Source organism: Rhyacophila brunnea, unplaced genomic scaffold (genome assembly GCF_057557595.1).
Source record: "Rhyacophila brunnea isolate RB1 unplaced genomic scaffold, BYU_Rbru_1.0 scaffold_8, whole genome shotgun sequence".
In the NCBI taxonomy this organism is placed as follows: domain Eukaryota; kingdom Metazoa; phylum Arthropoda; class Insecta; order Trichoptera; family Rhyacophilidae; genus Rhyacophila; species Rhyacophila brunnea.
Window position 1 is genome coordinate 29215241 of NW_028233350.1, and position 27123 is coordinate 29242363.

The window sequence follows — 27123 nt, forward strand, 5'->3', positions numbered from 1 at the left end:
ATAACTATTCTATTTTTTTCATCACATCAGCATTTTTATAATAAAACATTAATTCCAAATACAAATTTCAGTTTACAATATAAACCAATTTTAATTTGTTTGTCCAATTCTTGGTGGAAGAGGACAATGTTTTATTTACTTTAAGACATTTGAAACAACATAGATCATGACCCCCTGGGGGACCGTAGATTCTGTGGGGAGTGTCGATTTCGGGGGCTTTAGAAGGTGAAACCAGTCCTTATTTATAAAAATAAAGTCGATTTGTACTATATAAAAACAGTTTCATTTATAAAAAAAATGAAATAAAAATCATTTGCAATATTTTAAACGTTCCAATAAACAAACACCATGAACACCAATTTCACAAATCATGCATATTGTACGCGATCTTTTAACGAGACCACCATGCATACTTTTTCTTTTCGGCCGGGTAGTTTCCTAATTCCACTACTTTGTATTATCCCTCGTGTGGGAAAACCGATTGTTTCCAATAACTGGTAAAAATCAAAACTCCGTGCGCGATCGCCCGTATGATGGAGCAAGAAAGAGATATGTCAATTACTTTTAACAGTGCATGCAGCGCGGGGATATCTAATTGGCTCATTATCTATTCAAAACGATAAATTAATTACGAAACCTATTTTCATAATATTCCGATTTCGCCGACGACAATTTGATATGGCAATTGTGTTGCTGTTAAAAGTTTCCCAAAATACAAAAATAGTAGTCTACGCTGCCGAAACTTTCCATATATTGCTTTTGCTTTCTGGCAGCATGGTTGGTCGATATATCGAACTCAATCGAAAATATGGCAATAATTGCTAGTTAAATCTATTTCATTCTCGCTCTGCTCCATATGTGCGTCTCTGTTTGACCTCATCCCTAGCAATAATAAAAACATTTGTGACAGCCGATTTGATAATACATTGTTATAATTTTTCGCCATGTCGTTATTAATATTATTATGGTGTTATTACTAATCGTCAATTACAACACTACGTACAATAAATAAATGGACAAACGACATGGTATTGGAGCTTATTAATGTGGTTTATTTACGTCCCTATGGAACATTGAATCCAAACTATAATGATCCTAATATGAAAAGGCCAACTACAAAGCTGCACAAACGTCAAATTTCACTAAATGTCAAATTTTGACATTCTTTTAAAGTTTTTATATACATAATTATCAATAACTAATTCCTGGTTTATATTACTTATTGTTTCACGTTTGTTTAAAAGTAGGACCCGATCCAAATCCTTCTTTCATTTTGGATTAATTTGTAGGTATGTGATTATTTTTTATATGGTGCAGAAACTTCATAGCCGGCCATTGTCACGTGAACGCACAAAATACACCAGCCTCACTTGCCCGACACTGATGACAATTGTATCGGCAATCTGCAATTTTTAATGCTCGTTTACGGGCCCCTTTAGGGTGGATGTGCAGCACTTATCATATGATTTTTGAATGGGTCTATTTGTGTACAATTATCTAAAACCGCAACTATTCCGGGCCCGATTACTTATTTTAATTTCTCAATAATTCAATCCCTTCTTTTTCATGAAGTCGTATAATAAAACATTATTTCAAATCAGTCAATCCAAAAAAAACTCTCATGTAGTTAATTAAAATATTTTAATTGTATTAGGAAATAGTTATACATTATAGTGTTCAGAGTACAATATTTCAAATACTTTGAAGATGACAAAACATACCACAAGTATGTATAAAATGTTGTGGGCATTATATATTATCATCGGATGTTCTGCTAACTTTTATGCAAACAGATAATACTTGAAATCAACATGGAAAATTAAAACATAAATTCTATGTTGTAATTGAATACATTGTTCACTTTAAAAATACACTAGGATAATAGTGCCTCTTGAAAAACAAATTAATTTCAATAGTAGTGTTAAATAATACAAAAAATAAACTATAGTTATTGTTCACAGTGTAAGGACCTATTTAGAGATGTAGAAATAATCAACTTGTATCCAATTTACTGAATATAACATTTATATCTTTTCATGATCATTATCCACATAGAAAGAAATAAATTCTACTATCAATGCATAATTTTTAAATTATTGTTCTTCGTACTCAAAGAGGTCTTTACATTTACAAAATGGTTCTTATGCAAAGTGATGAGGCGAAAAGCGATCATTATAAATGAAGCGTGAGATTATTGTATCTTACTGCACGAATAAAAGTAACAGGAATTAGTCACTTAATGGACAAGTTAAATAACAAATTAACCCGTTGCGATGTTGATAAAACACTGCCACTTGGTTGCACGGTGTGAAGTAAGTAATGCATTAACATGCGCGCCTGTCGGGGACTCTCTTCCGTGGCGCGGCCTTGATGATGTTGTCCACCCGTAGAATCATGGTGGCGGCTTCAGCAGCGGAGAGCAGCACCTGCCGCTTCACCACAAACGACTCCGTGATGCCCAACTCCCTCATACACCCCACTTTACCTTCTTCCATATCTGAAACAGACAAATATTTTGCATTGACAGTAAACCCAAATAAAATTATTCGTATCCGGAAACTTTTACATATGCAGTTTGCCGTATCACACTTCACCGTGAAATGTTGTATCGGAATTAAAGACTGTCCAACCTCTGTGGGTCATAAGTAGGGCCCGGATGTGTATGTAACAAAAAACATGATTATATGCATGCACGTATGCACTTAAAATCAATAAAATATGCACTAAAACCGAAGAAATATGCAGTTAAAAATGTACATTTATTGTGGGAAAAAATTGTAAATACCCACTTTACCCAATATTACTGACAAAAAATCTAATAACTAATTAATAATTGTTCAACATAATACGATATCAGACCAAAAAACACAAACAAAGAATATAAAGTTAATCAATTACAATTTTCGAAATAGTTTTTTCACAAGTACCTACAAATAATTGAATAATAAATGCAATGTAAACCAAACATAACTTAAAAAACAAAAACGACATACTTAATTATTCCTAAATACTATTTTCTGTTTTTTTGCCCGAAAAAAAAATACTTACATTATTTTTTTCAATATTATGCTCCGGCATTAAAATTTTCCGCATAGGGATCTGTCAGTATTTTGTTTGTATGCGGAAAACTACCTCTCAACGTACACTTGGGCAAACTTTAAATAATAGTGCCCGAGTTGACTTCACTTTTTCACTGATAAATCCACAGCTCGGAGATGGCATTAAAAATGCAAGTGCATCTAAACTATCTTCCTTCCTGACTTAGTTATATTTCGATAAAATAATTTTAAAAAACTAAAATTATAAATTCAAAAGCTCTAAAATATGCATTTATTTATGAAATATGCACTAATGTCTCAAATATGCTCTAACGTCTCAAATATGCATAATAAAATTTTATTTTTGGATTCTCTGTCTTTCAAAACAGATTTCTGTGCAACTCTCATAGCTGTGCATACACCCTAACAAAACATGCACTAGCATATAAATCCGGGCCCTAGTCATAAGTACTGACATAAAATAAATGTCTAAATAAAACACGGTTCTTGTCGGTTTACAGTTCACAGGAAGCCAGCAGCAAAACAAAAAAGGTTGGGAATCGTTGCTCTATAACAACTAATTTCACTATATCATCGATAGTTTATACTAACCAAGTCCAGATGTGCTGTGACCAAGGACATGCTGTGCCCTGAGTTGAGCGACAAGTAGACTGGAATCATAGCCGGCATTATCAGCGATGGCGGTTGGCAGCTGGCGGAGGGCTCGCGCAAAGCCTTCTGCCGCAACCGCCTCTTTGCCTGGCATGCGAGCCGCCGCCGCATCTACAGCTGTCGACATCAGCATTTCACTGCATCCTGCAGATAAACACATTCAAATTTATGTTAATCCGTTCTGCACTTTATAAAGAAAGCATCTAAGAAATCCTAATAGTAGAGAAGTTTCCTTCTCAATTACCTAATTAAGCAGAGATCCGGTAAAGTGGACCTCACTGTAATTTCTGTGTGCAAGGAGAAGAGAGATCGGTCAGAAACTATAATGCTTGTAAAGGAGAAAAAGGACAATCCGCATCAACACTGCTGAATTGATAAATTGCACACAGAAACATAGAAGTTAATGTACAAAGTTGTGATTAAGCCGGCTCACACATCCAAACTCGACATCGTCTGCAGCATAGACATAAATCAAACATTCTAGGAACGTCGCACCGATGTTTCATATGGAACCGCGCACATAGGTGCCTAGCGTCAGTCGCGCGCAAGCTCTCGAAACGTCAAAATAGACTGACTAGTGAACAGCAAGCTTGACATCTGTATAGAAATGACCGACTCACGGCCTGTGCGCATGCGTGACCGCAACACTAGCAGCGTGAACTTGTTGCTTGCAACACTAGACGTTTTTTTCAAACTGAAATGTCGCATTCCATCAATGTGTGGAGCTCTGTGTGTTTTGTGAATAACGATGACGTATACGACATGTTGCAGACAAGACGCATTTATATGTGTGAGCCAGCCTAGACTCACAGATTTATTAATTATAAAAAAAAGGTTGGTGGAACATATACCTCCTCCGAGAACAATTTGTGAATTGCGTACGGTGGCAGCAAGAACACACAGCGCGTCATGTAGAGATCTCTCAGCCTCGTCGATGATCTGCTGAGTGGCACCGCGAACTACCACTGTGCACGCCTGACCCAACGACACGCCTCCAAATCGAAGCAAGGTTTCCTCACCGATCATTACCTGAAGAAAAAAGAAAATGGTTCTTCAGACACCAATTTCAATTGAAGATTTTGGCATAAAAACATCAAATGTCCACTTTTTTCCATTTTCATTTTATTGCATTTCTATATTCCCTGTGTATGGTGACATACAACTGTGCAAAGATATATTTTTTTAAAAAATCGTAAGTCCCTCAAATCCGCTCTCAAAAATATGCCACTTTTCTAAAAACAGCAATAGTCCAAGGAATTTTGTTTGAAAACAACAAAGGTCCAGTAGTTCCACACTTTTATCACCAGGCGGCGTTAGGCGTTAGTATACATTCCATACTTGTTAGTGCCTGACCTGTCAAAATTATCTTTCATTCGTTCAGTCATTGGCATTGCCATTTTATGAAGTTCCTTAACGATTGTTTGTATATTTTATCATGGAATGTAATAGGATACAGACATCCGAAACGCCTCGTAAGAGAAAAGTTAATAAAACCAAGCAAACATTAATAAAAACCGCCAAAATAAAGGGAAGTGATCATGTCAATCATGTTGGGAAACGACTCTCAAAAAAGTTATCGATGAAGATTGCAGGTAGGAATAATTATGTATTCATAACATATATTCAATTAAAAACTTATACATTATTAATACGTACTAAAATATTTACCATGCTGAATAGTTTGTGTGATTAAATTTAGTTCACAATGCCTGTGATTACTTTGAAGTTATGACTTCTTTCGAATGCAAAAAATTGTATTTACTATGTTGTTTTATGTAAATGTATGTATGATTGTAATAAAGTATATTATGTAGGATTGTACTTAATTGATTATTATGTTTCCAGGTGCAAGAGGTTTCATTGTTTTACAAAAATAAATGAAGATTTACGGAAAGAAATATTTGAGAATTTTTATGAAATGGATTCTAAAAATCAACAAGATGGCTATATATCTGGATTTATAGAAGTAGTACCGATCAAGAGAAGACGTCCGAGAAAAAATACTCCGATAATAATAAATGATGTCAATGATCATGGTATATTCAAGCATTCAGCATCATATAAATATAAAGTGAGTATTCATTGAATTAATAAAAAATGTACATTCAAATTAGGCATTACACCTATTAAACCTAATGATAATGTGTTTGAAAAACTAATTATTTTTTCTCTTTATTTACTTTAGATACGATCTACATCTGATGGTATTAACGAAGAAGTCTGTATGAAGGCATTTGTGACAATACATGGTATTACGCATTCCCGGCTGCGACGTATTCAAGACAACATCACATTTTCGGGTTCGGCTCCTATGGACAAACGAGGAAAGCATCCAAATCGCCCAAGAGCAGTGCCTGAATCAGTGATTCAGTTGATTCACATTCATATACAATCATTTAAGGCACGTCAAAGTCATTATTCTTTCGCGAAAAATAAGAATGTTAGGTATCTTCCGGAAAATTTGACTATTATGAAAATGCACGAGATGTTTTTAAGTAAATACAGGCTTCAACTAAACTATGACACATACTACAGAGTATTTACAACTAGATATAATTTGTCATTTGGAGCTCCTCGAAGCGATACGTGTTCATACTGTGATTCAGTTACAACCAAACTGAAATTACCCGATCTCTCTGAAGATGAAAAACGTAAGATTGAGATAGATTATCAACTTCACCTGGCTAAAGCACAACAGTTTACTACAGCGAAGCGAAGATTAAAAGAACTCGCAAGTGGTTCAAGTGATACCACAGTCATATCGTTTGATTTTATGCAAAATTTGCCTTTACCGAATATGGTAACAAATGCGGTATTTTATTCCAGACAGCTATGGTATTACATTTTTGGGATACATGACCTAGCCAGAAATGATGTATATATGTACACGTATCATGAAGGATTCGCCAAACGAGGTCAAAATGATGTAACATCTTTGTTACTACATTACATAAACCACCATCTGCCAGCAGGCACGAAAACATTGTATATTTTGAGTGACGGATGTGCTGGACAAAACAAAAATTTTGTTATGATTTGGTTTTGGTATATGGTGGTACATGTATTAAAAAAAATTGAACGAGTCATCCATATATTTCCTATCAGAGGGCACACATTTTTACCAAATGACGCTGACTTTCATTTGTTCAGCAGTGCAAGGAAAACAATCCTTGCAGACGTGCCAGAGGATTGGGATAAAGTCGTATTGGGCCTGGGCCCTTTATTCTGGAGAAACCGGAGCAAAAAGATTTTTTAAATATTAAAGATACGTTAAAGCCTTACTTTAAGTCATCCTTCGGCAGAGATTTTCATCTTAGGCAAGTTAGAATGTACAAAATAGACAAGGATTGTAAGGGAGAAGTGCTTTGCAAACATCTCAGTTTCTCTAGACTGTGGGATAGATTCAATATAGTGAAAAGACATCAAATGCCAGTCACGATTGCATTTAAGCCAGCATATGATGGCTTAATTTCATTGAAAGGCGCAAAGAAAAAAGATATTTTAAAATTAACTAAGTATTTACAAAATCCAATAAATGCATCATTTTATGAAAATTTGCCGTGTGACAATGATACAAATGATAACGTTGAAGAAGACAGTGAAGGTGTGAGTGATCAAGACTAATCAGTAGTAATATGCACATGATTGATTTTATTTTAAATATTTAATTGAAGATTTTTTTAAAACATGTAAGTACGTAGCTTAATAATTGGTTATGATGTGTCAAAACCTTCTTAAATGTAGTATTATGATTAAAAAATAACAGAAATATATATTTTTTGTTTTATTTAATAAAATTATAATTTTATTCACACTATTTGCTTTTCCATGTTTTCAATTTTGTTATAAAAACGACAAAGGTCCAAAAATTGTGTAAAAACAGCAAATGTCACATTCATTTCTTTTTAAATATCTATTTAACAAACATCAATTTGATATTTTATTTACATACATACAGTGCATATAAGGCTCCTCCATGAATCTTCATTGTCAAATTATTAAAAATGTGTTTGACAACCAAGATATTATGTTTTTACCCTCTCCTGAAAAAAATGACCTTTGTGACATTTGCTGTTTTTATGCCTTCAAGATCTTCAATTGCGAGTGCGTCTTTATAAGACAGTTAGTTGAAAGAATTCCCTGTCAATAATAGTACAAAAAATTACTATATAAAATTATAGGCACATTTTCCATTTATGACATTTGGATATGTTTTCATTGTTATATAATTATTATTGTCAAAATAAAAATCATACAAAAAAAACATCTAAAAACTATTTAGAAGAGACTTAAAATTGATTATTTGCATGTGAAACATATTTGATTAACAACTTACACAAATTTAGATAATTGCATTGATAAATTATTGACAGCCGGTTGAAAAATTTGGACACCACAAAAAAGGTCTTCCATAATTTTTCCTTTCACATAAAGCATATATTTTTTGATTTAGTTCCAAATCTAGACATTATGCTATGCCCAATGAAAATTTAAAATCTGTTAATACAAACCTCTACTCAGTGGAGGCCCATATGATCCTATTAGGATCGGACATGGTCGAAGAAGAGAATGAAAATTTATAGTTGGAACCTAGATGGTCCATATTGATTGTTTTCTTATTGAATTATAAAGAAAAAATCTTTCTATGTTGAATGGCAACATCTCACAACTTAAAAAAAATTTGGTGTTTTCCTACAGAAAGAACAAGGCTATCCAAGTAATATTTCAAGTTTAATCAGATAAATATGTAGGTAATTCAATTTATTTTTGAACACATTGTGGACATTACAAATTATAAGTTTAAGACGTTCTACAACATGACATGAAACATTATTATAAAGGGAAAAAAGTAATAAAAGCGATAAAAATAAATATATAAAAAGAGAACATAAAATAAACCTACAAAAGCAATGAAAATACAATTATTATACATCTATAGAAGTTCAAAGTACACGTGAGTTTGCTAAGAACCTATTTTAAGAATTTATAAAATAGCATCCACATAAACTCACCTCACGCAAGTGGAATATATCAACACCCGAAGCAATTTGGTTGAACATAGTTATCGCCCTCCCAATTGGCATTACCAGTGGCAGATTGGTTCTGCACCTTGGGAGGGGAGGGGCACTAAGTCATTCAATAATTAATTATAATAATCACAAATGCCACTTCTGTTAAATGTATTTATCTTTACAAAGTATTTATAAATCTATAATAAATTAAACATGTGCAAAATTTTAAACTCACATGTCAGTTTATATATTATAACAACAATAATTGATGGCAGGTAGAATTATTAAATTTTCGAAAGAAATCTTCGCTATTATGACCATTATAATTTCGAACTAAAACACGATTTTTTATTTCTAAATCTGACACAAATCCAAATGTAGACATTTTTGACCAAAAAAAGACAAAATAAACATCCCATCATCAAAAGTACATATCGATATTTTTTTCCAAACACCAAACTAATTTATTTTCCCATTTGTAATTATTATGAATATAAAATAGTTGGCTGTCATATTAATGTCAATGGCTGTCAGGTATAGAAATAGTACGCAATAAATATGTCACAGGTCCATGATAATGATTTAAATAAAATAATTCTCCATATTTTTAATAAAATATACCACAATCCTTATAATTGACACTATTCAATTATTCTTTTTGCAAGCATTCGTTATAAGTATTTTAATAGCTATCTAATTATTTATTGTAGACCAATTAAAATTATTTTATAGATGCATAATAAAAAAACATTACTATTATTTAGATTCAAAGTGGCAGTGACAAACAAGAATCCTTACAATTTTTTTTTTTAATTATCATTATTTATAAAAAAAATACATCCTTTGGCTTTTAAGAATGATACAACATATTATCCGCCACTCCACTAAGCTGCAACTATAAATCCTATCTGATATTGAAAAGTAATTACCAATCATTGGTATCAAATCCCTTCGGAAAATTTATATTTATTGGCAGGAAATACAAAAAAACTGGTCTACAAAATGTTGGTAACCACTGGAATGTAATGATTAATGAATAATATGTATTATAATAGTTAATTATTTAATTTCCAATATACTTAGGTGAGTTATATAAAAGTATTCAGTCAGTGCTTTGGTGACGGAACGCGTCGCTAGTAAATCACCATCTCACTGTGTTCAACAAAAGGTTACACCATCTAAGGTAAACATGCACAAATTACAGTTTTTATAAAGAGGGTGTCATATTTTAATGAAGTAGTAGATACAAGATAAATTATTCAGGACAACGCAGTTAAGAATTGTGTAAACGTACGTAAAGCCGTGTGTAACCCTGTTTCGATTTAAAATAAAACAAAGAACTTATTCCGGAACCCTATTTAAATAACTCTCGGATGTCGTGGATTTAATTTATTTCTCAAATATTTTTTTTTAACTAACGGATAATGCTAGTACCTATACAATAAAAGCTCAAGATGAATGACCTTTTGATTGTATGATGATTTTCTAGCGACATAAGACATAATATTTTTTTTAATGTGTTTGAAATCGACAGAACAATGGAGTTGAAGCATCCACAAGTAACTTCGTTATATTACGAAAATAACCGAACCCGAAAATCAAAAATTTTATTTTATTGCCTAATTCGTTTTCGATTTCTTATGGGTAAAAAATATTATTTAAAAATCCTGGAAAATGGAATACGATTTAAAAAAAAAATCTGGATCATCCTTGTATGCTCTGGATATGTCATAAAGTGCCTACTTTAAAACTATGCATCCTGCACTACCAGTGGTGGATTTACCATAAGGCTAAAGGGGTTGCCACCGAAAAACAAGTATAAAGAACACGATTTTATGATAAAGAGAGTTAACCGAAAACCAATAGTATGTAATAAACTTTGGTTAAAAAAAATGTTTGTAGCAATCATTTTATTATTATTATGTGTTATATTCACGGTAACCTACAAACAGAAAAATGCTATTATAGAGTATATTAAAAATCTGTAACCAATGCGTAGTTATTTTCTACATTGTCGCGAATCAAAAATTATTTACGAAATACCATTGGCCAAAATCGATTGAGTCAACATAGTCCAACGTCAAACTTAAGCCGAGTTAAATATATTAGAATTTGCTATGATTTGAAAAGATTTCGCTAACAAAGAAGTTAAGTACCTATATATTATTAAAATAAGTATTTTAATGTTTCATTAAATTTTATGGGGGGGGGCTATAATTATGTGTGAGCCTAGTGCCCGTTCAAGCGAAGTGTACTGCGGCCACACACGACAGCCATAATAATATGCCTTTCTTGAAAACCATTCCGATGCAAAATACTACATAATATATTCTTTTGTTATAAAAAAAATGTAGATGGTCATGAAAAATGGCATTTTAAAATAATTCCGGAACATACCCACATACATTTTTGCAAATTTCGTAAATTCCAGAGATTAATTGCAAAGACATTCTCAATTAGTTATCATCAGCCCTAGTAGTTAGGTAACTATGTAAATCGAATCGACTATGAAAACATTGAAATGTGTGCTAATTAGTCGGAACATATTTTTTCTATATTATGTGTACAATTTAATGTCCATGTCAGATACAACGTATGTGATACATAGTTAGATGTGTTCGTTTAGTGTTTAGTCGCACCAATGAATTTTATTATTCTTGTGAAATGTGTATTAATGTTATTAATTACAATTATAACTTCTATAAAATATGTTATCAATGAGTTTACGCAAGGGTCGCTAACTCGGTCCTTGGCCTTCGGATTATTACACTGGTCCCTGTCCCTGTGCGGTTGCGAACCTTTTTTCGCTGACGTAGTTAAAAAAAACTTTAAAAAAAATGGTTGACATGCCAAGAGGAAGTATTAATTTATTAAAGTTATAAAGTATTAATTATTCAAAAAAAATTAATTTATCTATCTCCAAAGTCGAGAGCTATACGAAGGGTTCCCATCAAAAACAACCCGTCCAGATAACCCTTTTTTGCCTCTCTTCTGAATTATTTTTCTCCACAAATAACTTTTATTCCAAAACAATATCTTCTGTCAAAATTATCCAGTTTTTTTCCAGGTGCTACGTATCGTTCCGAGCTCGGGTCGGAGCCCTCTAAAATTCCGGAAAATTTTGCTTCTATGTTTTCGATGACGATCCCACACTTATATACAAATTATTTTGTGCTGCTTTAGAATTTCCACGCGTGCCATTTATGGTGACTGACTATCACTGCCTACGAGTCTGAGGTCGATTAATTGTCAGCCAGTTATAGATAAAATAATTATTGTTTTCGCAAGCATTGTTGTTATCGAAAGTTATTGTATTACATTAAAAAATATACTAATTACACAAGTTCATAAGTATTTCAAAAAGGATACCATAATAATTTTATTATGTACATATTTCATCGAAAAACAAAATGGTATTGATACGTATTTCAAATCATCCCTCCGAAATAGTGTGTGAATATTTTTAAGTATACATTCTTACGTATGTGTTTCATTCCGCGCTTCCACTTTAATTATATTTAATTATCTTCTATGTCATGGTTTCCCAAACTATGGGTCGCGACCCACCAGTGGGTCGCGAGCGAATATTGAGTGGGCCCTCGCCACTGTATACATGAATTTGAAAAAATAGGAAGTAATAATAGTAAATAGAAGAATAACTTTGACGACTATTTTGGGGAAGAGATGAAAAAGTTTGATTCATTGCGTTGGATTTGTAACCCATTTTAAGACGACTTACCAACTAGTATGTCAACAAAACCAAGTGAAGAACTCACTGATTTATCAGAAGATACGTCACTGAAAAATAGTTTCAATCGTAAACAGTTAACGAAATTCTGGCTCTCAGTTGCTGATAATTATCCTTGCCTGTTCGATGAAGCTATGAAAGTCCTCCTCCTCTTTACTACCTCATATCTATGTGAGGTCGGATTTTCGGCCATGGTCAACATTAAAACTAAATACCGAAATTAATTGGATATATCAAACTCACTGCGATTAAAAGTAACTAAAGTTGAAGTTGATGCTAAAACTGTAATGAAGAAAAATAAGAAACAAATACATCCTTCCCATTGAAATAACTTTGTAAAAAAACCTTGCAGGTGTAGGTATTTGAGTAATATTTTTTTTTATTTAAGTTGTGTTTCTTATTTCAACAGTCTTTCATTCATATTGGTAACACAACATATTTTTTTAATTTCAATTAGAACAAATAATAAGACAGCATTAAGTGGTTCCACGACTCGCCACTAGGGGAGAATGGGACGATTTGGCACCGCGAACTGGCCTCCGCCGATTGGCCTCCGGTAATTGGCCGCCGGTACAATCGGACACCGGCCCAATTGGACACCGACCCAATTCGACGCCGACCCAATTGGCCTCCGGGAGGATTGGACGCCGCACAGTTGAATTAAATGCGCAAAGGAATAGACGTACGTTACGATTTGTTGGAGTAAATAAGCAAGTCAGTTTAATATGCTTCTATCTTCTCAGTAGTTGTACCTTATACATTTCGCGCTTGACACATTTTTAATATAGATTGAGAATAATTATTATGCCTTATGATGTTTATTAAAAGAAAATAATTCTTCCCTCGCTAAAACTTAAAAATGTGCATAATCAATTAATTTATTGTCTATACATGGCTACTTATTTATATTTACAACAAATATTAAAAATAATGTTAGAATGAAAATTACATTATATTTCAGCGTTTTATCGACTTAATATAATAATAAAGCTTAAACATGTATATTATTATGCAGAAATGCGTATTTTAAGATAGTATGAAATTACAAACAAAATATTAAGTAAGTTATCTGCTAAGTATAAATGTTTCAGTAGTTTGATTGATAAATTACTTAGGTACTGGGTGCTGGACGAAATCGCGAAGGCCGAAATCCCGAATTCTGAAATCCCGAATGGCCGAAATCCCGAAAAATAAAAAAATACAAACATCAATAATTGCGCAATTTTTGCAAGAGAGACAAAAACCCATTTTTTGTGGAAACAATAAATTAATTGATTATGCACATTTTTAAGTTTTAGCGAGGGAAGAATTATTTTCTTTTAATAAACATCATAAGGCATAATAATTATTCTCAATCTATATTAAAAATGTGTCAAGCGCGAAATGTATAAGGTACAACTACTGAGAAGATAGAAGCATATTAAACTGACTTGCTTATTTACTCCAACAAATCGTAACGTACGTCTATTCCTTTGCGCATTTAATTCAACTGTGCGGCGTCCAATCCTCCCGGAGGCCAATTGGGTCGGCGTCGAATTGGGTCGGTGTCCAATTGGGCCGGTGTCCGATTGTACCGGCGGCCAATTACCGGAGGCCAATCGGCGGAGGCCAGTTCGCGGTGCCAAATCGTCCTAGACCCCCACTAGGGAATCTGAGCATTACCAATATTTATACCCTCTTTTCTCTAAGACAGCTAAGAGGTGGGTCCCAAGATTGGAAATTTTTGTTAGATGGGTCGGAGCCCAGTCAACTTTGGGAACCACTGTTCTATGTTATATAAAATCTGTGATTTAGACTCACTGGGGTCGGCAAACTACGGCCCGCAGGACAAATTCTGCCTAGCGCTACTTTTTGTACTGCCGGAAGCTTAATTAATTGGATTTTAGGTACATTGCATGTAGGTGTAGGTATATAATCAAGCCTTTAGGCAAGAATATCTGCTTGAAGAGCTGAAGACGTTGAGAGCAATATCAATAACCAAAACAACAGCAGCATTTTTAGGATCTTGATGGAAGTACTGTAGACATTTGATCATACATTTGTGGAGCTTCCACTTGATCTTCAATTAAAAGTTAGTAATATGCAGTGTACCTATCTAAATTTCAAAAGATGAGTTAAACTCAATTATGAAATTGAGACTAGACTATGAAAAACTATGAAATTTAATGTCTTCCAAGTGGTGACTATCGTCAAATAATTCGAGGGCTTAGTGTCAAACAACACTATCTACAAAAGTGCAACTTTACAGGAGAGACAAAAATCGTTATTTTAGATTCTTGTAACTTTACAAGGGAAATGTTTATTTAAAACCTTATGTTAATATTTTATAATTTATTGTGTATTTGTACATTTATCTTGCTTATGATGATGTTAAAATTTATAGGGATAGTTTAAAAAAAATATGAAAACAAGGGTAACTTATGTAATTAGCGTTAAACTTTACTGACGATTTAATAAGAAATTAGAAAAGATTGACATAACGTTGTTTGACTATCATGTAGCCGTAAATGTAAAATAACGTTATCTCAAAAAAAAAAAAAAAACACTTTTTTGTAGATAACGTTGTCTGACTTTAAGCACTCGAATTATGCTCGAGCATTTATATAATATGTATTTGGCAGCACCTACTTTTCTACGTGAGATGATATTTTCGAAGATGAAATAAGTACGTAAAATCTCAATAAAAGATGAACATTTACAATTAATTTTGATTATAGGTACTAGGTAGGTACCTAATTTTAACTTTGAACGCTAATTTCGTGAAATGTTACGAGTATTTTAAAAAAAAAAGCAATACCATTCTTCTCATTAGTAGAACTGTATTTTAAATAATAATTATTAGTATGTTTATAAAATTATTCAGTTTCTGCTATTCATTTAAGTATGCCTACTTCATAGCTATGGTCGGGTTTGCATTTTGGCCCGCTGAGTGTAAAACATTTACTGTTCATATTTTCAGGAACCAGTATTACACTATGACAGCTATCGATATATATTAATTCTATATGTACATTGAACGAAAATTTGAAGTTTCAACGCGGTTTCAAGAATATCATTATTTTCACGTAATATGAAAAAATCATAAAAATGTGACAACCACAAAAGCGAATCCAGAAATTTAATATTTCTAGTAGATAGTGATCATTTATATTTTTACTATTATAATAATATCTTTTATTTATTACTAAGAACCTACCTATTATTTTTACGTGGACTTTTTCAATGTGTTCCATAATTTTAATTATGTATAAGTATATTGTGTATTTAAACTAGGGGTTCGAACCTGAACTGACTCGAAAACAGGACCCCAATAATGTACTTGATAACCATCTCAGTTGTTCAGTGTCAAATTCGAGGCGCAAAGAAATCATTCATGATCATGTGACGACATAATTTTCATAATAAAATATATAATATATTATTTTTTTAAATTTCCGTAGCTACGACCGGGTGGTGTAGCATAACCATTGGTTTCGGAGCGTGGCGCCGGGTTATTACGGGCACGTACCATAAAAAAATGGTCTAAATTGTGGTAGAAAATATTTTTTTAATACAACTAAAAACATTTAAAAATGTATCACTCGGAGCTGAATCGAAAACCGAAAAACCGTTATTCTTTCGGAACGAAAACCGGAACCGAACCGATATATGTTTTTTTACTTGAAACGCAACGAAAAAAAATAACGGTTCGAAGCCCTGTTAAATTTAAACACGGTTTTATTCGTGCGGTTTTATCGAGGGATGCGTGTAACGTGTAATAGGGGAACTGTACCGAATACTGGATACTTTTTGTTGAAAAATAATTAAAAATAGTAGCAGACATTATTAAGCATTGAATTTTTGCATACATGTTAGGAATTTAACCTATAATCACATGTTACATTAATCAAAGTGTTAATAAGAGGCTTAGATTTATTATTATTTATTTAAGGCATTTGTAGAATAAAATTGTCAGAAAAAAATGTGTCCCAATATTGGATATCCAGTATTAGGGACATGTGTTCCCTAATACTGGATATCCAATATTAGGAAACAAGTTTTTCGCAAAAATAAGAAAACATGTTACTATATTTATTTATTTATTTATCGGAGAGAATGTTACGCATACACAATAATAAATAATATGTTGTCTTATAAGAATGATTTGGTGACAAAACAATGAAAATGCTTACTGGATCAGGCATATTTAACAAATGAAGTCAATCACAATCTACTCCAGCACATAACTCGAGAAACCATTTAAAACAAGCAATGCATCGTATCCATTTCTCTCTGTCAACGTCATTTGAGTACGAACTGTTACAAAAAATATATTTAACGTCTTCATCATTAGTGTCTTCGTCGCCACTTTCCAGAAAAATCAGTTCTTCATCTTGACTTTCTGATGAGCTCGAGTCTGCACGTTTTCGTTTAGATTTTTTTAAATAGTTTTCCCTTTTAGAGGCTTTCTTGTCTATCTTCACCGGAGCTTGTTTTTTTTTGTTTGTATTTCAAGTTTGTATTCTTATGGTGAACCAGTGATCAAGGTTGATGGTCTCGGTCTGGATCTGCCTGCTGCAGTATGGGATTTGAGTTGAGGCACTGGACTGATATTTGCAGGGGTAATGAATGAAAGCCGAAAAAGGTCCTGATGGTAATAATTTAGGTGGTGCTACTGTTGCTCCTTCGATTTGTTTTTCTCCTAAGCCAACATCAATTGCATCGACCACATCAAGATTGCTCGTGCTCAAATTATATCGGTTTTGAAACTCTTGCGCGGCGAAGTCAGAATCCCGAAATAAATATCGGTTCCACGTGCAAAGTCTCTAGCTCTGCGTTGAACGTTGGTTTATGTCCCAACTTTGGGTTTATCAATTGATTAACAGTAATTGTTTTCTTTTTAACATATTTTTTTAATGTCGAGCGAGGTACAGCGAACATCTTCGATGCTTTTAGATTGCCCATTTACTTTTTTTTTATGGCATTATCATCGTTTTCCATTGCCTCAGCATTCCACTTTTTTCTTTGATTTGGAGACATGCTTAAACTGAAACAAACAACAACAAAAAAAATAAACTTTGTAGACCAAATTAATCCCCATAATGCTGTATCCCAATACTGGATATCCAATATTAGGACGCACCTAGTATCCAATATTGAGAACCAAGTACGCCTAAATGTAACTGTCATTGTTTTTTTTATGAATACGTTTCCATACTTATAACATACCCTAAATCCATGTAACATATGTATACTATAGCAACAAAATCATAATAGTACTAATTTAAGACCTTACCTGTGTCAAATCGTATCTAAAAGGCCACTATTTTAAAAACTCTGCTGACGACAAAAATCTGTAAATCACCTCGTGTCACCATTTCTCACAAATACTTCGATATATCTCAGCAAGTCGTGTTATTTACCAATTAGCAAACTTTATGTAAACTTTTCGCTAGATGAAACTGCTTACTTCTCCAGGAAGTCTGGTATCCAGTATTAGGAACGTATCCCATATTCGGTACAGTTCCCCTACATAATATTATTAGGTAATGCGTAGGTACATAATAATAATTATTTTTAAGCATTAGCTACGCGTTACATTATGGACACGCCACAACGTTCCAGCGCATATATTCTATACACAAAACTGCTTTCGGCTTTTACGGCAGCTAAATAGGGTAGGAAAGTATCGAAATATTAACACTTACTGTAACAATTACAAAGTTAGCCGTCTGAACTGTCAAACCTGTCCATCTCACTATAAAATTTATCACAGCCAAGAGAGGTGCTGTTAAAACATAGCACTTATTGTAACAATTACAACTAACTTATTGTAATTGTTACAATAAGTGCTAATACTTGGATACTTTCCTACCCTAGATAGCGGCCGAAAGCAGTCTTGTGTATAAGAATATATGAGCAGGTGCAATCGAACATAACCGTATTTACGTGGTACAATTTTTCTCTTTTAGTAGGTACCTAATAGTTTCAATGAATAACTTGAAACATTGTATAGCCTTATTATAATAAACTTGCCTAATTATGTACATAGTTCTTAGTGAAAATAATAAAACGCGTTTATTTACGATCAATAAAATAATAAATTCTATGTAATAAGTTAATCAATACTCTGCAACATTTTTGCCTACATCTATTATATATAGGTAGTAGTATGACCAGCGGGTCTATTCTATACACAAGCCTGCTTTCGGTCCGCTACGGCAGCTAAATAGGGTAGAAAAGTATCGAAGTATTAACACTTATTGTAACAATTACAATAAGTTAACCGTCTGAACTGTCTATCACGGTCTAAAATTTACCACAGCCAAGAGAGGTGCTGTTAAAACATAGTACTTATTGTAATAATTATAACTAAATTATTGTAATTGTTACAATAAGTGTTAATAATTAGATACTTTCCTACCCTATTTAGCTGCCGTAGCGGACCGAAAACAGCCTTGTGTATAGAATAGACTAGAGGCAAATAGGATTTGATCGGCGTTCCAAAAAAACCGATTTTTTTTAATTCGTGGCGCGTGTTTTTTAGGTGTACACATGATATAATCTAAATATTTATTGAATATAAAAAAACAATTAGGTACATTGGTAACCATATTGTTAATTGAATATATTTTTAAACACTTTTTAACACAATTTTTATATCAGGCTGATATGTCGTTGATTGCAAATTAATACATGGTGCTGAATCTTCCTTTGTCAACCTATTGAATGTACATGATTTAATATAGAAACAATACTTACACATTAGTACAGGAAAGAAAAAATGGTAAACAACGACATTGTAAGTTTTTAAACAGATATAAAAGTATCAGTCAATTATTTCCATTTCAAAATTTTCTAATTGCATCCAATCAAGAGGGTAATAAAAGAACTTTTCAATATTGAATGTCTGGATAGACGATGACGCCGGTGGCGCCACACAAGGTGTCCCGCGTGAAACGGGTCTAACATCAACAGTCCAGTGTTGCCACAATATACATATACACCAACATGATTTCGCTTTGATATTATATTTTTCCACAATAAACGTTTTAAAATAATATTAAAACATAAAAGAAATTAATTTATTTGGCGTGCCAAGTTGGGTTCGCATGACTTAATAATAATAAAATTGAAGTGTTTGTCTGTGATTTCAAAATATTTGCCTATTGATCTGAGACCTGGCTATTTTTAGGAAAGCTAATTCGAAAATATAGTTTTTGTCTGTGTGATGAAACTTGCACAGTTAAGCTGAGTTGCACAGACTGCATTGTTTAAGCTTACCTCAATAAGTCAAAAGGATCCAAAGTTACAATAGAAAACGTGCCGAAAATAACGCGTTAGGTAAAGTGGTCGAATAGCAGCGGCATAGTGGTGGTGTGAAGTCCGGGTAAAGGGGGGCGCGCTTCGATCCAACCGTTGTCTACCTCTTTAATAATTTTGATCCGCGTAGTATGTACGATAATAAGTATATTATTATGTATATAACGCCAGAATATTATAATTATTATTTAGTATTACTGAATTTTTTAAATTAGAAAAGTACTGGGATGAAAAGGATACTTGCAAACATTGTCATTTATATGAGGAAAAAATCCAATACAACAGAATCCGAAAGAGAGAAAAAATAATTGGCAAGACCTTTACGAAAAGGTTAAATTTAAGTATCGATCCGGTACCATATTTTGTAATTATCTCTATGCAAGGTAAATACTTTGCAATTCAATTAAGTAATTAAAAAAAAGTACTTATTATTATAATTAAAGAAATAATATCTAATAAACATTTATAGTATAATCGCTCAAAATAATTACTGCTAAGGTGGACTTGTTTACGTCGAGGACGTGATCTGGCATCATCGTAAGATGTCATAAATGACAGCTGTGGGCTTAAGGTTTGATACAATAAAATCAATCACTAAACAGGCTGTATACGAGAAACTGGTAGAATTTTCTCGTCTGCAGAAAACCAAGAGGAAATTCCGATCGCTGAGTTCCGCGAAACAATCGCACTAATAAAGCGGAGGACGCACTATTACCAGACCTCAGTGGTAAAGTCTTGTTTCTGACAATTTTTATTATTTTATTAATTGTGTTTTCTAGTTCTATCTACTTAATAAATTGTCACCGCACTACCACATGTGTGTCGAATTTCAAGTCTCTAGGTAAACGGGAAATATACGAACTGACTTTATCAGACTTTTCATAGATTTGTAGTACAAAAAAAAAATATTAATACTGAATAATATACTTACATATACCTACATAAAGTTTTAAGAATACTAGATTCTTGATTATTGAAAAACCTCAAAAACACGTATTAGAAACAATGGACCCAATGGGACTCTAAACGTAAATATATAGAAAGGCGTGAGTTCGAATCTCACTCGATCTAACTTTTTTTTTTCTGATATGAGTGTTCACAAGCATAGTGAACAAAGTCAATTCTGGTTATTTTTTGAGTAAGCTACGTTCAAACTTAATATTTGAGTATTTCTTATTCTAAAAGGGTATGATTTCCCTTACATGCTTACATAATAACTTAAAAACTTCAGAATTGCAATCATACCCTTACGGAAATAGAAATACTCTTAATATTATGTTTGAACCTAGCTTACTCAAAAATAACCAGAATGGACTTAGTTCACTATGCTTGTGAAACACTCATATAATAATAGGTATGTCACTGAGGTTTTTCAATTTTGTTTTTCTACAAAAATAGATATTTAAGAAAACTTTCTTCTATTGAGATGGAACCTAAATTTGAAAGTCAAATAAAAAATACCACTGGTTCATAAATTCTTCACACAAACCATGCAGTAGTTTGGTAAACTGTTTTTGTTGCATAGAATATGGCACTATAAATAGATATACTGCATTACCATGACGTTCAACAGTTTTGGCAGGACACAAAACATAGTCGGAGGAGGGGCGCCGATACAGACTTGAAGCAAGTACTGTTGAAATAGTAACCGCAACAATATTCACATTAGCCCTACCTAATTCCTGCTTTCAAGAAATGAAATTGCACCTGCTCGTATTCTATAACCACAAACTGAAACTTGCTTGCTAGTTTGTGATAGGGAAACCACAGAATATTACACCCTACAGAAGTGTTTCTTCAACACCTTTGTTTTTAAGCGTAACGATATACTTAATGGACATACATAGTTTGAATTTTTTTTAAATGTATTTCAAGATTTATCTGATGAACCAGATTAGAAGGTTTTTAATGTTAGGTATGCAACGGAATTATTTACAATCAAATTTTGGAAATCGATTATTGGCAATGACGTATTAAATGGACAACTCATTTCATATCGGCGAGCACGAGAAATTGTGCACGAAACTTATTCACAGATGTATAGGTAGACATCACGTGATCATATGACGTTGCATTTCCATTATACGATATCAAGCTTCGAGAATTTAGAGTAATATAGCCTTTATTGTAACGGCGTATTAATGTCATCGCGTTAGAATTCTCGGGTTACTTACGTCTTCCGGAGATTCAGCGAAACGCTTCCAGGCATTCAGCGAAACGATTCCAGACGCAAACTGGGAATTCTGCCCTTAATTAATAACTTTAAATATTTTTGTAACTCGTTATTTTTATTATTATTCTTTTTGTTGTGTGTATAATAAATACATGCCTTTTATCAATTAATAACACAGTTTCGAAGTATGAATACAGAAGAAAGTAGGTACCTATGATAATAATACAAGAGAACGGAGGTAGATAAATATAACAAAAAAAAATAGTCAAACACAATTAAATTTTTATTGAACGCCATTTATTCGAGATAAAAACAAGTTATAAAAATATATTATTATTGTATGTTTGACGTATGTATCTTCGTACATTTATTTTCAAACAGGCGATACCAGTTTCATCATTACGACATTTTCAACTGAAAGTTGATCCGTGGAAAATGTTATAACAACGATACCCGTATATTATCAAATCATGGTAATGATCAGTGGCGATTCTCCCTTGAGAGCGTTGGAGCGGTGCACACCCACCCACTCAATTTATGCGAAAAGACTTTTTTTAAATGAGTATTTAATTTATATTTGATTAATTAAAAGTGTTCTGATCTATTACCGTAGTCATTAATTCATATACAAAAACAAATTCTAATATGTGTTTTTAACCGGCTATTTTAAATAATAATATTATATGTTGATGTGAGCGATATTCGCCATCGCTCGACCAAAGCGCCCAGTAATCTAATTTCGATTTCTTTGCAATGAGAAAGAGCGTCGTCTGGCGCGTGGAACAGCAATACGTAAATATTTTTTCTACGTGCTCGGGAGCGACAGTTCAAGTCGCTCTCGGCCCGAACGCAGATTCATCGGTTTTAAAACAATACAGCCCGTATCACACGTACAATTATTGTATGACAATTTTTATTCAATATTATTATAAAAATAAATTCTTTTCACAGTACGCATTTAAATTTCTGCACATGTTGACAACATTTCTCAAATTTAGGCGAAGTACAATTTAAAAATAAACTTCAAGTTTTTTTTCAGTTTGATAACTAAATTCACAATGTTTATCAATTATGATATCTCTTCAAACTAGCTCTGTAATACGTCTTGAGATAAAAATAAACTCAAAAATGAATTGTCTGTTATTTACAGCTTGGATAATTTTTATAATGCTGATGGCGCCTCAGCATTATAAAACATTTTAATCGAAAAAAATCTCATTGACACATTTACGGAAACGGTTTTACTATTAAATTTAATTTTTACTATTCCGATGACATCAGTGGAAAGCGAAAGATGTTTTTTCACACTCAAACGGATCAAGTGTTTTAGTAGAAACACCATCGCGCAATCAAGATTGAACGCATTATGTATGCTCAGTATCGAAAAAAGAATGATACAAGAGATTCCTGACTTCAACAAACGCGTAATTGAAAAATTTGTGTCGATGAAAAACAGAAGAATGGATTTCTCATACAAATGAACAATAAATCCCGGTCACTGCCAGATACGAGATATTTCGGTACTACTAATAATTCGGTCAAAACAAAATAGTTTGTGTTAAAGTTTAAGATCCATTTTTTTTTCAAGAAAAACTGTTTTTAGAGGTACAACAAATAATAAATAGTGAGTTATTTATTATTTCTTTTAAATGTACTAAATTAAAAAAACCAATAGTTTTTTTTTTTGATTTTTTGGTGAAGTTTTGATGAAGGCAAATGCCTTTTTACGGCAGTCAAAAGGTGAAAAAAGTGAACTCCCAGTAAAATAACTCACCGGTCGCCACTGGTAATGATAACAATGGTATTGTTAATTTAATTATTATGACATAAACAATGAAAACAAAAAATATCAAGAAACAAGTTATAAAAAATACACGATAAGCAGACCAAACGTTGCTTAGGGGCGCCAGATTAAACAATAACATATTATGATGGTTATTGAATTGCAATATAATAATTTGGTATAATTTGAAGCGGCGTTTAATAAGAATATTTTGAAACTGAAAATTGATCCGTTGAAAATGTTTTAATGACAAAACCAGTATCAGTTTATTGGAGAAAATATTATTTCAGCATGAAAATGATAACAATTCTATTACTATTTATTTAAATATTATAGAATCACAACAAGAAATGACAATAAAATCAAGAATGAAGTTATAAAAAATACACGATTAACGTTATATTATAGGTGCATGTTTTAATAATTCAGAGAGCAAGCAAACAGAGAAAACAACAGAAAGTAAATAGAAATATTCATAAAAAGTAAATGGAGCACATGATATGAGATTATTATCTTTTGTTAATCGACGAAGTCCATTCCTTGTCGTGATGAAATGTTTTCTATCAAAATGATCAGAACATATTACACATTCATCCGATGGTGTCCAACATGGATCGCATCTTAATACTCTAAGTATATATGTCCAATGTAATCGCCTTTCTGCTTTGCGAGGAACTCTAAAATTTAATGAGAGATAATAATGACAATAAAACCGCTAAATCCATTGACATAATACTACTATTCTCCCTTCTTCATTATTTCACTTTTTAATTTGTAGCGATTCAATTATAAAAATATATACTTCACAATACATTTATCGATTTCGCGACAAAAAGTATTTTAAATTAAACAAACGATGTCAAAAAATATTTTTAATTACGTATAATAAATTGAAAATAATATTACCAGTCCGTTCATGCAAATCAATTAGCTGAAGTACGGTGCAAACAGTACGACCATATTTGAAAAATTGAAGGAATATATACCTTACTGTCATTACAATACGGACCAAATTTATAAATCACCATTTGTGCGTTGAGCCCTTATAGGAACGGAGAAATCATCGCTGCCTGCGTAAAAATGTTCGGCCATTTCTGTCAAATTGTTCTGTCATTGAATTGCATCGATATTTTGTATGGGCAGACCCAGCGGTGTCGCCAGACCGCTTGCAAGCGGAATGTTCATTTGAGCGAAGGATACCGATATTAAAATATGAATTTCGCCATCCGGCAGACCCGACACAAAGTGAGTGTCATTTTATTTTCCACATGATTCGTCCATATAAATGTCATTGATTATTGGTACCTATATGTGTACCTAAAAAAACATGTTTTTGGGTGCCGAGCTAAACATGACCAATAAAACAAAGTACCTAATGTACTTAGTTATGTATAAGAACTATTTTGACGTTAACCAGTTAACCCCTTCACAACGTCATCAATTCAGCTGCCTGTAATACCTTATATGGCCGGTCTGCTCTTTTAAACATGCATTGCAGACATCGGGGTAAAAAGATTGCAGACACTGCCCCTGGTGTGCGAACCATTTCCAACAATGTAAAGAATAATTACCTGCAGCTAATCTCAATGGGATAATAAACAATTATCTCAGGTAGTTTACCAAGGCATTCAACACGAAGACATGCTACAATAATAAAAGTAATTTGAGCAAGTAACATAAGCTAACTTCGCAGTCAATCAATAGTTATTCGCACTGTCGTGGTAACGTCCATCAGTAAATCTCGGAAAAATTCGCGAGCAAACACGGCGAAGTATCAGCTGGTTAGTAGATAAGTATAAAACAATAACAAATTATTTATTTATTAATTGTTCACAGGAAAATAACTGTTTAACAAAAAGTACACGCAACATTACAAAAAAATATACTTCGTCAAGTGACAATACATCAGTTAGCTCATCGCCAAGTGATTTAGTTCGGTAGTTAAAAATTCAACACGATACCAAAATCCAAAACGGGGAATTTATTCCCAGACTGTGTTTTTTATTATTTGTATGATAGGTTCATTCATCCAAAACTTTTCGTCGACTACAAGTGAATAACACTTATTCAATAAAACCATTTTGAAAAATAAATTGACGTCCGAAATATCTCAAATCTACTTACATATTACTTTTGTGTAATGAAGCATGAGACAATATTATAATATACCTACTGAAATAATTTAGAAAATTAATTACAGGGGCTATCGATGTGATCTACTTCAGAGCTATCGCAATTCTGGCCAACACCCGGTGCACTGCAAAGTAATAATCTAGGTTCTACGTTGCTCTATAATACCTAATAAATATAGTAAGACAATTAAATTCAAAATGATAGTGGTACTGTTGTGTGTTGTGTTAATCCTGTTGATTTCGCGGAAACTCTGGACAAAATACAAGGACATGCTGGCGCTTGCCAGGCAGCTTCCCGGGCCAAAAGCCTGGCCAATAATTGGGAATATGCTGATGTTTGCTGTGCCACAAAAGGGTAAGTGCCATTATTGTGAATATGCATAATTCATAGGCTGGCCCGTATTATATCTTGCTGCACGCATATTATATTCGTATATTTATTATAAAGGAGTTTTGGTTTTTAAACCATAAAAATCACAAATATTGACTTATCTGGTTAGGTACATGTAAATTGTACGTAAAATATTTCACCGTGGCACAGTTCGCCGTGAGCTTTCTTATCGGAAACCAATTTTATTAGATTCCATATGAACATTAATTCAATTTTCATAGCTGATTTTGGCAAAATTCATGAATTCAAGAATGAAAACCTAACCTAACAAATAATCTAGTATTCGGCGATTTTCAAAATTTGTTTTATCCTGGCTTCCTGTAAAGTGTAAACCGACAAGAACCATGTTTTATTTAGACATGAATTTTATGTAAGCACTATACTACCCAAAGAGGTTGGACAGTCTTTCATATATTGCCATTATTTCCGATACATTTCTACTGATACTGCATACGTACTAGTTTCCGGACACGGACGTATCTATTATCAGTAGTCAGTAAATAAATATTTGGTTAAATCGACAGGTTGGATAACTATTATTAAGAAATATTTTATATGTAAAGTAAAACAAATATGACCACATTGTAAATACGTCACCGTCCCTTTGCCCATTTCATTCGCGCTTGCCTAAATATACCTATGTAATATCGTCACTGTTCTGGCAGAAGACACTAATTCGAAAAAATGACATATTGAGTTAGTTATACCAAAATGTTCCTTATTTCAAACTTTACCGTCTGGAAACCTTCTTAATAAATAAACAGTCTTTATTTTAATCCTTTTTATGATTACTTAATATACTCACATGATAGACCATTTCAAACATTTTAACAACTTCAAAGTCAAATTACTCAAAACTAGTATTCTCCAGT

General features: G+C 32.8%; 1 protein-coding gene across 1 annotated transcript in view; it reads right to left on the reverse strand.

The window, feature by feature from the left end:
- Positions 1–1624: 1624 nt before the first annotated feature.
- CCT2 (chaperonin containing TCP1 subunit 2) overlaps positions 1625–27123 on the reverse strand; it is a 44191-nt gene continuing 18692 nt past the window's right edge. The window contains exons 8-10 of the mRNA XM_085958710.1: positions 4562–4739; positions 3651–3854; positions 1625–2497 (exon numbers count right to left, since the gene is read on the reverse strand). Of these exons, the coding sequence (XP_085814836.1) occupies positions 2325–2497; positions 3651–3854; positions 4562–4739 (555 nt within the window). The 3' untranslated portion in view covers positions 1625–2324. The remainder of the gene's footprint in view (positions 2498–3650; positions 3855–4561; positions 4740–27123) is intronic.